This window comes from Bos indicus, chromosome 1, assembly GCF_029378745.1.
Source record: "Bos indicus isolate NIAB-ARS_2022 breed Sahiwal x Tharparkar chromosome 1, NIAB-ARS_B.indTharparkar_mat_pri_1.0, whole genome shotgun sequence".
Lineage (NCBI taxonomy): Eukaryota > Metazoa > Chordata > Mammalia > Artiodactyla > Bovidae > Bos > Bos indicus.
The window spans coordinates 42,929,894-42,943,482 of NC_091760.1; the positions used below are offsets into that span (position 1 = coordinate 42,929,894).

Here is a 13,589-nt window from a genome sequence, read left to right on the forward strand (position 1 = left end):
GAAACATCTCTGACTTTCTGTTCTGAATTGTGTGGTTCTTAAAATTTATAGTAGGTATCATTTAAACTCACTTTTGAATTCAACAAGGTCAGGGTGAATATTATTCAGTGCTGTTGCTCTAATTGGGTTAGTCACAGCCACTCTTGGTGTAGAAACAAAAATGCAGTGTGACACTGAGCCAGAGCGTGCTCAGAGCACTGTGTTCTTAAGAATCCCATTGTTAGGGCACATCATTTATACATCTATATATTATACTGCTTAGCCTTTCAATCACTCCTGTGAGGTCTGGTTTGAGGTGAACAGATAAACCTGTTTAACCTCAGTTTCCCATTTCAGACCATCGCTTTTATAAAGACATATGAATCTACCCCACCAGCAAGTGGGCTGAACGAAAGCCTTCTGACAGTTGTGAAATCGTTAAGCACCTGTGTGAATAAATTAATCTTTCCTTTTGGAATTGCTGTTTTAGGAGGAAATTATTATGACAAAACTCACGTAATTGTAAACCAGCCCCTGGAGGGAGAAGAAACACAGAAATGGGACATTGAAATATTGTGAGAGAGTCCGCAGTGTCCCTGGGAGAGCATGGAGGGAGGAGGGCCCTCATGCCCTGTGGAAACGACCTGCCCATCCTAGGCTCTGGGACCACTGAGTGGAATGGGCTTCTCCCCCAAACGTGAAGACTGTTGCTCTTCACCATGGAAGAGCTCAAAATATGCTTGCCAGCTAGTAGGCGTTCCTGTGAAGAATGCATTATGATGTCTGTGGAAGGTTCTACTCCCGCTTGATCTCCAGCTTCGGTGAGCAGGTTTTTTGAAGTCTGTTTTCTCTTTCTACCAAACACAAATCCTATTCCCGATAGTTACAGGACACTGCTGATGCTATCACCCTCTATTAGCTATTAACAACTAAGTGTGTGGCTGAGTGCCAGGCACAGGGAAGCGAAGTCCGACAGGTCAAGTCATACTTTTAAGAAGATGAATACTTTTTTCACAATATCTGAAAACATATTTAATAAAGCTTACTGTTAAGCTACTGTATTAGATATGCATTAAGAGTTCTCTCTTGAAGCTTTTATATGAAGTACCATAAGTGTTCACCTCAGCAAGTACAGGAGTGTTTTCTGTTGCTATTCTTTGCCTGATCCTTTAAACTAAAAATGCACAAATAGCCGGTGGCTGTCCCTTCTCTCTCGGATGACAACGCTAACCAGGGGTCACTCCTATCCTGGTGCTGACCCCCCCTGATCTACCCTCAAGTGTTTATAAGGAAGGACTCTGTCACCTACGTATAATAAATTTTCCTTTGCCTAAAGTAAAGGGAAATTTTAAGTTAAAACCAAGTAGTATTTCAGCCTTGACTATACCATTTTCCTTTACAAACTGTGACAAGAAACTCAGTTTTTCACTTCCATTTTAAATAGCTTTCATTCGAACAAAATCAGGTAGGATATTGTCTTGGACTTAGTCTCAAGTAAGCATTACCACCGTCACTATAGAATTCTCAAGCATTTTTCCCTCCTAAGTTTTAAACTTACACTGAGATAACTGTTCTCTTCATCCCCAACTTTTGCCAGTAAAGCGGAAAAATGTCTGCTCTATTTTTCTATAGAAAGATTAAATTTTCCAGTGATATTTTTAAAAATATCAATCTATATGCACTTTAGAATGTAAAGTAACAGTGAACTGTTTAAACTCAAAGACCCACTATTTTGACTATTTTTTATAGAGACTTGGTCTTTCCATGTAAATATTATTGGGGATTTTTTTTCCTTCAATCTCAGGCTCTTTCGTAATCTTTCAAACAACACCTGTAAAACACCCTTGCCCATAGATGTGAGTGCCTCTTATTAAATGCGGCAGTATTATTTAATGAAATTTGTTTTAGGGTAACTTTATTTTAATGGGGGGTGGGGGGGGGCTTGTGTATACACAAAGGTATGGTATGTATATTTTCACTGTAAAAAACCAAGTTAAAAAATTTTCATGTTAATTGTTGTTTAAAATTTTTCTAGAGCCAGTGAGGCTCTTTAAAGAAGTTATTTCTTCCAAAGAACACCAGGTAATGACAGTTAAATTTACATTTATTGGAGCTGTGCCTTTTCTACCACACTGGATTAAATAAACTGGTCGAAATATGGCTTTTGTCACTTTCTGGGACATTGAGTAACTTGCTGTTCTTCTATGTACATCTGTTAGTACATATGGCCAACTGATCACCTGTAAGAGGTAGATCTCATTTTATTAAACACACAGGTAAGGAAAGGTACATTCATCGTGTCCTTGGTTCAAAGCAACAGGAGTCCCCAGCACACAAATCTCTGCAGAATCAAGTGTCCAGAGTTTTACATATATATATTACTATTAAAGCAGCAAAGCCACTAGACTACTTGGATTAAACATTCTGTCCAGAGGGATAATACCAGGTTTTGCTTTTCCTCATCTGTAGTCAGCTTCAGGTCCTTGACAGAAATAGCTGAACTGTTCCAAATTTGCTTTAGTGCATCCATATATGATAGAGGAAAGCGAAGTCCATAAGACTGAAAAAAGATACACCAGTCATTTAAGTGGCATTTTCCATAATTCTCAATGCATCATTACTGAGATCCTTCATAAGAATGAAACTTGTTACAGGTAAGCTATTTATAAAAACTACAAACGATAATTAGATAACTTATAAAAGTCAATGATTCCCTTGTGAGAACTCACGAAAGGCCTATTAGTCATTTGGGGCTTCCCTGGCAGTCCAGTGGTTAAGACTCCACCTTCCAACGCAGGGGGCACGGGTCTGATCCTATAGGCTGTCGGGTGTGGCCCCAATTTTTTTTTTTTTAATTGCAGAGAAACAGCCCCTACTTGCCAAATCAAAATACATTAGAATTAAAGTCTTAAATATTAGTCATTTGAAATGCTTCATATTTGTTACTTTACACCTCCCCTACAAGGCCACAGGTCCCATGCCAGTGTCTTTTAAAGTGGGTACAGGTGTTTATATATTACAGAAATGTCTGACTTAACATTTCACAAATTGACAGCCCTTCACAGGGATAGTTAAGCCCACACTGCAGTCACAGAAAAGCCCATTACCCATACATCAAAGGTAATAGAGTCCTCCCATCAAGCACCAAACCAGAGCAAAAACATGCATTTTGGGTTGGAACAAACCTCTGTTTCATTTCCCATCATGTGTGTGTCTCTCCTGTTCCTTAAGGAATGATAGACGTAAACCATCTCCCCTTGAGTTTCATCCTTCAAAAGAACAAAAAAAGCTCTCAGCAACAAGCTACTGCCCACTGGGGTGCTAGGAGGCTTTTCCAGTAGTATAGGGCAACACCAAGAAAAATCTCAATGCCTCAGTGCTTAAGTGAAATTTATTGAATACTAAAGAATCTTTCTGGCAAAAAGTTGAGATGTAAACATGTTGATACATAAATACAAGTTATAATGACTATTTTTTAAATAGTTGTCGTAGATTACTATCTGTATGTAGCAAATAAGCACTTGTAAGTCATTTTTTAAAAAGATAATAGCCCCTTCAGAAACTTTAATGAAAAAACCATTTCTATTTCAACTTACCAATGAAACATTCAGGTTACTTCATTTAACCATACCAGCAACTCTTTGTGCATCATAAAAATTTAATATTCCTAGGTATACATAAATTTTCAATTTATGAACACCACAGAGTAAATATTAATTCTAAATACCAGCCATATGATCTATAAAAACCTTCCTTCTACTTAGAGTAGGCTTCCCCTCCCTCCGTGTCCACCCTACACAGGGAAGTTTACTGCCTCTTCCAGCACCTTGAGTCATTCCTTGTCCCCTCTTAGATGAGAATCAAACACACTGACCTAAAATAAACGCCTCAAACTAATTGATTATCAGAATAACTAGCTTTTTAAAAAAAAAAAATGAGGCTGTGGGAGCATATAATCTCAAGGTTTCCATATATGTTATATAGTTTTCACCAGGTTTGGCCCTGGTGGCTAGAACAGTCTGGTTATGGAGACATCCAGGTGCCCCTGACTCCCAACTTCGCCAGTCATTCACAGGCCCCTCCCAAGAAAGCTGATCAGGAGGAGCAGGGTGAAGCCACCAGGCATGGGAGAATTCCCAAGGGCTTTAGGGTTGTGCAGGGCACTTTCATAAAGGCAGAAGTCCCACACCAGAGGAAGACCAGAAACCTATACTGATAATTTGGCAAAGGCAACCTAGCCCTAATTAGGAGGCAGAGACCAGACATTAACCGCTAACTAGGGGAAGAAGCAGAGTTCTGTGGAGCTAAGGACAAACCCTCAAATGCCCAACAGGCAGGAAACTTCCGAACCGGAGCAGTGAGATCTGGGCATAATCTGATCTAGAGAGATGGGACTGAACTGTGAGGAGGAAGATTCCCAGAGGAGGTGGGCAGGGCCACCTGTCAGCCTGATAACCTGAGGCCCGCGATGGACATGCCTTGAGTGGAACCCTCTTCCCTTCTGGATACTCACGGATGGGTCCTGATAGGGTCCTACGGTGAGAACCACGTGGTCTCTAAACTGCAGTCTCACTGTGCTGTCCAACCCCGGAAGTTGTCCACCTAGAAAACCCAGAGAGAAAGCAGGCTCAAACTTGTTTGCAGGAGCAACTGTTTGGGAAAATTAGTTAACAATGTGCAGGTGAATCCAAGCATGGAGCATCTGCTCCAACTCAGATATTCACAGTGATGTTAAAAATACTGCTTACATCCCAAAGGACCTCATCCTTACACTGAAGACAGATGTCAACCAGATAAATAACAACAGAGGTTTCTAAGTTCATTAAAAGGCTGTCACCAGTACCGGGGGAGCACACACTATCACAATAGACTGGGCCACCCTGCCTTCTTCGTGGAACGCTCTCACCGCTCCAATTTCTGTCCCTGGCTTGCTCCACATGTGGACTCTGAAAGGACTTCCTGAGCTCAAAGTGCACCATCCCTCCAATTACCAATTACATGACCATGGCGAATTATTCAGTCTAGGTAGGTCAAGCACTGTGTCATAAAAACAAGCCACCTAATAAAGTGCACAGGAACAACTCTCTTTCCTAGGTTGGATTTAACTTAGTGAAAAAGCAGCCACTACAAACACATCAGCCTGACAGGCTGATCTGGTTGGAGACAGAGTTGAGGGAACTTAATATTGACAGTAAGGGCTAAGACAAGGAAAACTGGGACATAAGCTGATACTCAGAACTGAACTGTTCTGCTAAAGATTAAACCGTGTGCTGGGAAAATTGCTGTTTTGAGTGGATGCATCAAAAACATATTCTAAACTACTCCCCACCTCAAACTACAATAAACATGTTCATAGAATGAATGTTAGAAGGGACCTTGTAGATTGTGTGTCTCGCTGGTCCTCCACACGTGATGGATAAGGCTTTTTGAAAAGTTACTGAAAATGAGACTCTCCCTCTACCTGACCAAGAGAAGCAGCCTGAGAGCCAGCCTGGCACTCCCAGCTGTGTCTCCCTGTTCTGCTGAACACAGGCCATTCTAAAGCACCCCAACATTAAACATGGCCATGCTGTGACTATGCGAGACAGAGAAAATCGAGACCACTTCATCAACAGGCAAAAGGAAGGACACTGTCCAGACCACGGGACTGACCACACGTGCCCCACTCCTGGCTAGCCTGAGGGACTGCTGCTGCTTTACCAGTGGTCACTCCATCCTCACTTCACTCCTCCTGCTACCAACCATAACCAGGATTTACAGGAGACGCAATCTGAGAGTCTCTATTTCCCAACAGCATCCAACCCAGAGCAAAGCCCAACTTCCTGAACCCTCTTGAAATCACCTAACTCAAACCCAAATCCTAGAAATCCTTCCCTGCATTCCTTTTACTGAGATGTCTGCAGTCTCCAGCAGCGTGCTATCTCCCGTTACAAGTCAATAAACCCAGCTCTGTTAGACTACAGGAGCATGGTATAGTCTGTGCCCCAGAACACTGGTATCACCATCCACCCAGCAGTCTGTCCACATCATCTGTAACTTAAACCTGTCACAAACAGTCACCTGGGACTTGGGGAAGGTCTGTGATGATCCTGTGAATTCCTGTAGTTCACCTGCTGATGGCAACGTTTTACCCATCCCTGAGCTAATTTCCAACAAGATTATTTCAGTGTTCAAGTTCTTGAAACTTCCTGCAGATGATGAATTGCAGAGGGGCCATAAATACATACTTCTCACCCCAAACCACAGGGTTCTCATTCCCCATCAAGCAGCGTGTCCTGTCCAACCTTAACACACTAAGGACAGGCTCATGTTCACCCTGAAATCTTTCATACTTCCCATCAGCTCAAAGTGCACACCCAAAAAAGCATCAATATATTCCACATTAGCCCCTGGCCACCTAGAGAAACAGCAAGCCCTACCTGGTGCCACAAGCTTTGCTCTATCTCCCATATAGTAAGGTGGGAGTCTGTTCATAGCGAAATCCTTCTTCATGTCTGCAGAAGGCAGTTCTTTGGTGCCCTCCAGCCGGTCTGCAAGCATCCTCAGAAAGCCACTTAATCTTGTTGCAACAGCTGTGCTTTCCGCCTGCTGGAAACACAGAAGTGAGTCCTGGCCCAGACTCCAGCCGCGCTCCTGCCCAGGCCCCGTCTCCAGAGTGCTGCAATGGGCACCACCACCCAGGACAAACACGGATCCACGCCACTCCCTTAAGGACAGCACCCCTTTATGTCCTCCTAACCACTGTTCCTCTGTAGCTGCCTACCATTTGCAAAAAAAAAGATCAATTTTTAGCGTTTTGCCTGGAAAGAGGGCTCCCTGGGAATATGGTGCAGTCCTGGCCTTGCCTTTTGAAGAAAAAAGTCACTATCTGAAGTGACCACTTCAGACAAGAAGGCACCTTTGCTCAACTCAGCCCTAATGCATCCATCATCTCAAAACCTGCCATCAGGGTAAAATCAGGATGGACAGGAAAGCCAGGGAACACACTGAGGCCAGGCTCTCCAGTGGATCTCTCCTAACTTGGGATCGCACATGTGCTGAGGCTATAGTTCCTGAGCCACATTAGTTATTCAAATATCTACTCAGTCAGCGCTCCGAGGGCCTGCTGCTGCCACCCTGAAATACAGGAAGTGGGCCATCTGCATACACCACTTGTTTGGGTTGCAAGTAATGTGCAGCACTCTGTCGTTTGCAAACCACCCAGCCCAGGAGGAAACAAGCTTGGCTCATGGGAGAAGGGTTCCAGGGTCCTGAGCGGGGAGCCACAGCTGCCCCTCCCTCCCCACCTGCCTTCGCTCCTTACCAGGAGCAGCTGCCGGGGGATGCCAGCCCGGAGTGCCACGTCTGCCTTGGCGGTGTCAAACACGAGCCCCGAAATGGTGTCCAAAAGGAAATCTCCCCATGAACTGGAACACATGCCAAGTAAAAAAAAAAAAATGAAAAACAAAACAATGAAAGCATAAGACATGTGGATAAAACACTGATTATAAAAGCCTCAAGCTACAAACTACACATCAATCCCCCTGCCCTGAAATCTCGAGTTCCAATAATTTCACATCAGTTCAGTTCAGTCACACAGTCGTGTCCGACTCTTTGCACTCAGCATAAAAACTTAAGAGCATTATCAATCACAGGCTTCCCTTTCTCCCCACCTCAGACACTCACATGCAAAGTTAAAGGTGGGAAGCTAGGCTTTATTCATGATTTATCTTAAATGTAAAGATAACAGAATTAATTACAGACTATCATAAAGTAGGAAGTTCAAAGGAACAAATTTTTTTTTTTTTTAACGTTTTCAACTACATAACTGCCTTGACAGTTTTGCAGAAAAGTAACTCTCAATGATTAGAGGACCTAAAAAAATTTGTATGTGCAAAAAATCCAAAAAGCAATATATGTAGGGTAACAGCAAGATCCTGGACTGTGCAATTATCTGAACAGTTAAACATGACATTTTCCTTTGTTTCTTAGTAAAGGGAGGGGCACTGTTCTCAGTCAAATATCCAACATTAACAATTTCAAAATGATTTATTTTGCAACTTGTTAAACTCTAATGATGGTTTTACTGGGGTAGAAGAGAGAAGCCAGATGCCAGAAATACCATTTCAGGACCAGCGTCAGTGTTCAGCTACCTCTGCTTTTTCTGCGGGGCGTTCAGAATCACTCGCTCCTCAATGTGTGTCAGTGTAAGATGCACACGCTGTGGGGATGCTCTCTCTATAAACACTTCTGAGCTGCTCAAAATGTCCCTCTGTGTCACCAGCAGATTTCAAATTGCTGGCTACATGCAAAATGGAAATTCACAGTATGACTTTTGCCTCTCACTCTGTAAGCAAAATTAACACTTTTATGCTTACCTCCTTGAAGTGGCAAAGGAGGACAAGAGCCACGTAAGAGACACTTCTCCCCCGGCATCCACTCCCACCTGGTGGCCTCACGGGTTTCTGACAAAATGCTACACCCAGCCTCACACCTTTGACTGAACGTAGACCTGGAGGACACATGTAGACCTCACAGCAGCATGAAATATTATCGTCCTTCGAGGGGTCCCAGGTATAAGTCACATAGCAGTAGCTCACGGAGTTAAAGTGCAGATATTACACTGAGCTCCGTGCTCTTCTAGGAGACTGGATCTTGGGCTGCAGTTTAGAAACAACACCTCTGGAGGGTTTCACCTTCATAAATTGGTCAGATCAACATGCCACTATCTGAGAGAGCAGGCCCTAAAGGCCACCTTTGAGAACGCTTAGGGAAAGGCCGAATCTTCACCCTACCATAATGTCTTAAGGAGCGCCAGGACCAAAGCACAGGGCATCTCCGGGGAGCAGCGGCCCTCGCGTCACACCTGTCCTGTTCTAGCAGTGGCCCCACCGACAGGCACAAGTTGGCATCACAGTGCCCATCCTCAGACGGCAGGCATCCTCTCTAACTCAGGCAGCTCTTCCAGCCCTGCCGACTGCAGGGGCAGTGGGTGGGACCAGGGAAAGCTACCAGTTCTTCACCCCTGAGATTGGGAAACAGTCACTTGGTGGTGGCAAAAGCCAACGGGGTCAAGGAGGTGGAGGGAAGTCAGAGAAGTAACTGATGAGGCGACATTCCAATGTTGTGAGTAAATCAGGAACCGAGGAAGGAAAATGGAGTGAAAACTAAGGGAGCCAGAAAACCAGCTGATGGCTGCAAGAAAAACGAAAAAGAGGAAGAACTAGGGAAAGAGTGACAGCAACGACAGGACACCAGAGGACGGACGCTGATGGGGCTCAACGACGTGGCTGCCGAGGCCCAGAGCTGCTTCGGTCCAGAACGGGCTTCTGGTGCAGCCTCCCCACGGCCCGGTTCCCACTGCCCGCTCCCTCAGTCACCCTTGGAAATTTTCTCCCTCTGCAAGGAACCCAACCATGGTGAGAAGGCATTTTATACAAGAGAAACCTAAAACAAGCTCTCTGCCTTCAGGCCAGACTCCCGCTTAGTCCCTCCTGTCCCTTAAACACAGTGTTTCACTTCTCCTTGCAGAGCCAGATGAGGAGGCAGAGGAATGCTTGCTCTCTTGTTCTGCAAGTTACAGCTCTGAGGCTACGAAGACCCACTGCTCCTCAGGCCTGGAATGTCCCGTCCCACTCTGACCTCTGGGCCCACCTCCACTTACTCATCCCCTGGGCTCCCTCAGTTTGGGTGTCAAATCATTGCTGAAGCTTCCGTGATGCCCCAGCTTAGCTAACCACACCCCTCTGTGCTCCCAGGGACTCCTCCGCAAAGCTGTGATGGGACATGCCACACTGTTTGGGAACTACACACCTGTCTCCCCTCCTTCCACCATGACCAGAGTATAAGTCCTCCCAAAGCCCCTTCAGTCTAGCGCCTACCATCCCAGCAACCACTACAAGGCCCAGGGCTCATGATGAATAAACCAGTGATGGGCGCTTTTAATGGGACCTGGACTAGCCAGGCCACTGCTGTCACGAAACCACGGGCAGGGCCGCTGCCCAGGTCCTGTCACGTGACAAGGCACTCGCTGAACTGGAACGTGGTTTTAATTGGAACTGTTTTCAGCACATGTGCTTCTAGGACTCACTGTTCCAGACGTCCTTTCCGACTTTAATGAACTGTAAAAACTGGAAACCTTAAAAGAGACCCAGAGGTTTCCGTGATGCAGAGTTTCTGTTCGGGGTGATGACAATGTTTCAGAAACAGACAGTGGGGATGGCTGCACAACAGCGTGAATGCAATTAGTGTCACTCAACTGGACGCTTAAAAGTGGATGAAATGGTCTACGAATATTTTGCCACAATAAAAAAACTTTTCTAATGGATAGAGTGAGTGGGTGGGGGTGGGAAGAGACTAGAAGTGCAGCATGGCGTCACAGACACACCGCCATACCCACAGCGGTGCCCGTCTTCCCGATCCCGGGATGTGGGCAACTCCCGGTGTTCTGTATGAGATGGGGTTATGACAGTTCAGGAGGAGGCCCAGATGAGAGGGTCAATGGCACAGGTGGGACACAGCAGGACTAGGAAGCCAGCAGGGATGGAGGAAGCCCTGGGGCTGGAGAAGCAGAAGCGATGCGACCACCTCTCACACCTCCTGATCCTGGCCACAGGCACCACAGCTCGGAGCAGAGCTGTCAGGGACGCGAGGTCAGAGGTGAGGGCTTACCTGCTCTGGTAGGTGCTGATGGTCACATGCGTGGAGTGGGCCAGGCCCTCAGGAGTGTCCGCCTGATGGATGGTCCCTCTGGGAAAGTACAGCAAGTCTCCCGGCTAGACGAGGACAAGGGGGAAGGGGTTAGTGGGGAGGGTGTCTTCTTGGTCCTTTGTAGAGGCTGTGAGTTTCAGTTCTGCGTTCTAGAAACCTCTGAGTGGTGACCAGGCAGTGGTCTGCATGCTGGGCTCTGTGGGGTCCACTGGTCAAGCTCTGCTGTGTCCGTGAGTCTGTCACCATGAACCCAATCCTAGAGAGGCTTCCGGTGCCTGAAGCCACTTTCTTTGTAAGCTGAGAACAGACACCTCTGAAACTAGCCCGGGATCAAGGTGAGAGCCTGTACCCGCCCTCCACATCCTTCAAAGTGGGTGGTGAGGAGGGACAGCTCTGGAGCTCACTGGCTGGGGACCCCAGCATGTTAATTAACCCCCCGAGGCCTCAGTTCCTTTATGTGTAAAAGGGAAGCAACTGCCCCACATCTCACAGGATTACTGGAGTATTAAAGGAGACAACACAGCCAAAGCTCTTGGAGCAATGCTGGGCACATGGCTGTATTATAATTTTTATTTTACCCGCTGTCCCATTACAGTCTGTGTGGTCTCCCAAGCAGGGCCCACATCCATCCTGTATCCCAGGGCCTAACCCACCTAAGCATCTGGCACACACGGGCTCAATGGATGTTCGGAAGAAGGGACAAAAACCCTGCAGCCCTGCATCGGAGAATGAGCACTAGACGCAACCACAGCCCAGTCACGTCCTCCAGCAGGCGAGCCTCCCCACCCCGTCCGATTTCAAGCCGGTTAAGAGAAGTATCTCCCCAAACCACTCCTGCCCTGGAGCCACCACCTCCTGCCTGATCCCACCCAGACAGAACATTCTGTACAGCAGAAAGGAGAAGAGAGGGGGTCCTCAGAGTCACGTGTCTCCTCTCTGCAACCCAGGAAGTAGCCTGGCTCCCTGGCTACAACCAGGGGCCCTGGAGGAAGAGCTCAAGAAACATCATGAGATTTTTTATTTTAATGCTAAGATTTGCCTTAAAGCAATAAACAATATACAATTATGAGGTATTCATAGGAGCTATCTTGCCCTGAGTAACACCAACCTGACAGGGAAACTAGTCTTTCAAGTAAATCAATGCATCACTCATAATTACAGCTCTCATTTGTGAGTCTGAGTGCCTGCCCTGTGACGGAGGCCCTCACACATATAGCTCATCATCCATCTGTTTATTTATTCATCCCACAAACACCTGACCAACCCTTCTCCACTCACCCCGCTCATGCCAGACACCAGGCTAGGCGCCAGGGAGAGAGCACTGAACCAAAGAAAGCCCTGCCCTGATGGAACATGTTCCAGAGAAACCAACAAGCATTTGAGAAGGGAGAAGAGACATCAGCAATGAAGATACTCGAGTGGGGGCAAGAGGGATAAAAGAAAGCTGCAAATAAACAATGTTGAGTGGTGGTGAATGCAAAGAAGACAGAGTGAGGAGGATGATGCTGAGGTCAGTCAGGGTGGGTGTGTCTGGGGTACGAGGTGCTATTTTAGCCACTCTGCTAAGGTGACACTTCAGTAGAGACTTCAGGAAATGAGCAAGCCATATGGTGAAGAATCCACCTGCAATGCGAGAGACCTGGGTTCAATCCCTGGGTTGGGAAAATCCCCTGGAGGTGGGCATGGCAACCCACTCCAGAAATCTCACCTGAAGAATCCCCACTGACAGAGGAGCCTGGCAGGCAAAGAGTCGGACACGACTGAGTGACTAAGCACAGCACAGCCGTGCAGCGTCCTGGGGAGAAAGAGCAGGTGCAAAGGTGCTGCAGCCGGCACGTGCCTGGCAGGCTGAGGGGCGCCGGTGTGGCAGGAAGGCAGTGAGTGAAGCTGGGGATGGTGGAAGGTGAGGTGGGCGGGCAGCAGAGGGGTTAGATCACAGGGCCCTCTGGACCAGTTCAAGGACTTCGGCTTTTTTTCTGGGTTTAAAGAAGTCATTAGAGGTCTGTGCAAAGGGTTCACAGGATCCCAAAAGGATCACCATGGCTGTTATGTCAGAAAAGTCTGCAAAAGGAACGCTAGATAGGAGGCTTTTGTATAAATCTGTGTCCAAGGATTTTTGCCCCAAACAAGCAGAATGGGGACACATGCGCAGGGAGGAGGCTGGGAACAGGGTAGGACATGAGACTTTGGTTTGGGGAAAACTGAATTTGCTGTATCTTTTTATCTTTCCAGGGGGAGGCATTAAGTAGGTAGCTGAATTATGAGTCTAGAGTTTAGATGTGGGCTAGAGAGCTAATACAGCATTGAAAACACATCAGTGTGGAAGGTATTTGAAACCTTGGGAGGGAATGCTCAGTGATCAAAGAAGTCCAGGAAACAAGTCCTGCACCCCAGCTTACAGAAGCAGGAAGACTGAAGACATAACAGCAAAGGAGAATCTGAACAAGACAGTCAGGTGGAGAGGGAACCAAGGGACAGTCACATCCTGGAAGCCAGTGGAGCAGGTGGCAGTGGCCCACTGAGCCAAATACTGATGACAGGCAGACTGAGGTGGGGACCGGAGCAGACTGCAGTAGCTGACAGTGTGGAGGTGGCGGGCAGAGCAGTTCCAGGGGAACAATGGCCAAGAGCGCCTGCTGGAAAGGGTTCCCAAGAGTGGGAGAGAAGAGGAAATAAAGATAGGGCATGGTGGCAGGGTCTCCAAGAATGTCAACACCCTAACCTCTGGCATCTGTGAAGATTTAGGCTACATGGCCATGGTTAATTAAGGCTGCTGACGGGGGGCGGGGGGGATTATTCTGAATTAGCCAGGCAGGTCCAACGTAATCACAAATAGAAGAGGGTACTGGAAGAGAGAGGGCAGCATGAGAAAGACCAAGCTCCATGTTGCATAGAAGGGGCCATGTCGAGGAAGGGGCCGT

At 46.7% G+C, this 13,589-nt stretch overlaps 2 protein-coding genes across 10 annotated transcripts in view; one reads left to right on the forward strand and one right to left on the reverse strand.

Moving 5' to 3' along the window:
* The window catches only part of CRYBG3 (crystallin beta-gamma domain containing 3), a 126,340-nt gene extending 124,201 nt beyond the window's left edge, over positions 1-2,139 (forward strand). The window contains exon 22 of the mRNA XM_019966976.2: positions 470-2,139. Within this exon, the coding sequence (XP_019822535.2) occupies positions 470-558 (89 nt within the window). The 3' untranslated portion in view covers positions 559-2,139. The remainder of the gene's footprint in view (positions 1-469) is intronic.
* RIOX2 (ribosomal oxygenase 2) overlaps positions 1-13,589 on the reverse strand; it is a 48,005-nt gene that overhangs the window by 5,166 nt on the left and 29,250 nt on the right. For 6 of the 9 annotated variants that reach the window (XR_011565938.1, XM_070786826.1, XM_019967058.2 and 3 more), the window contains 6 exons: positions 10,630-10,733; positions 7,283-7,385; positions 6,399-6,567; positions 4,493-4,581; positions 3,165-3,248; positions 2,423-2,539 (listed from right to left, as the gene is read on the reverse strand). Coding sequence is in view for 8 of the 9 variants with exons in the window: in XM_070786826.1 (XP_070642927.1) it covers positions 2,423-2,539; positions 3,165-3,248; positions 4,493-4,581; positions 6,399-6,567; positions 7,283-7,385; positions 10,630-10,733 (666 nt within the window). In the remaining variant the exon portion in view is untranslated. Of the gene's footprint in view, positions 1-2,065; positions 2,540-3,164; positions 3,249-4,492; positions 4,582-6,398; positions 6,568-7,282; positions 7,386-10,629; positions 10,734-13,589 lie in introns of those variants that run through there. The other 3 variants (XM_019967285.2, XM_019967522.2, XM_070786836.1) reach the window with 3 other exon arrangements.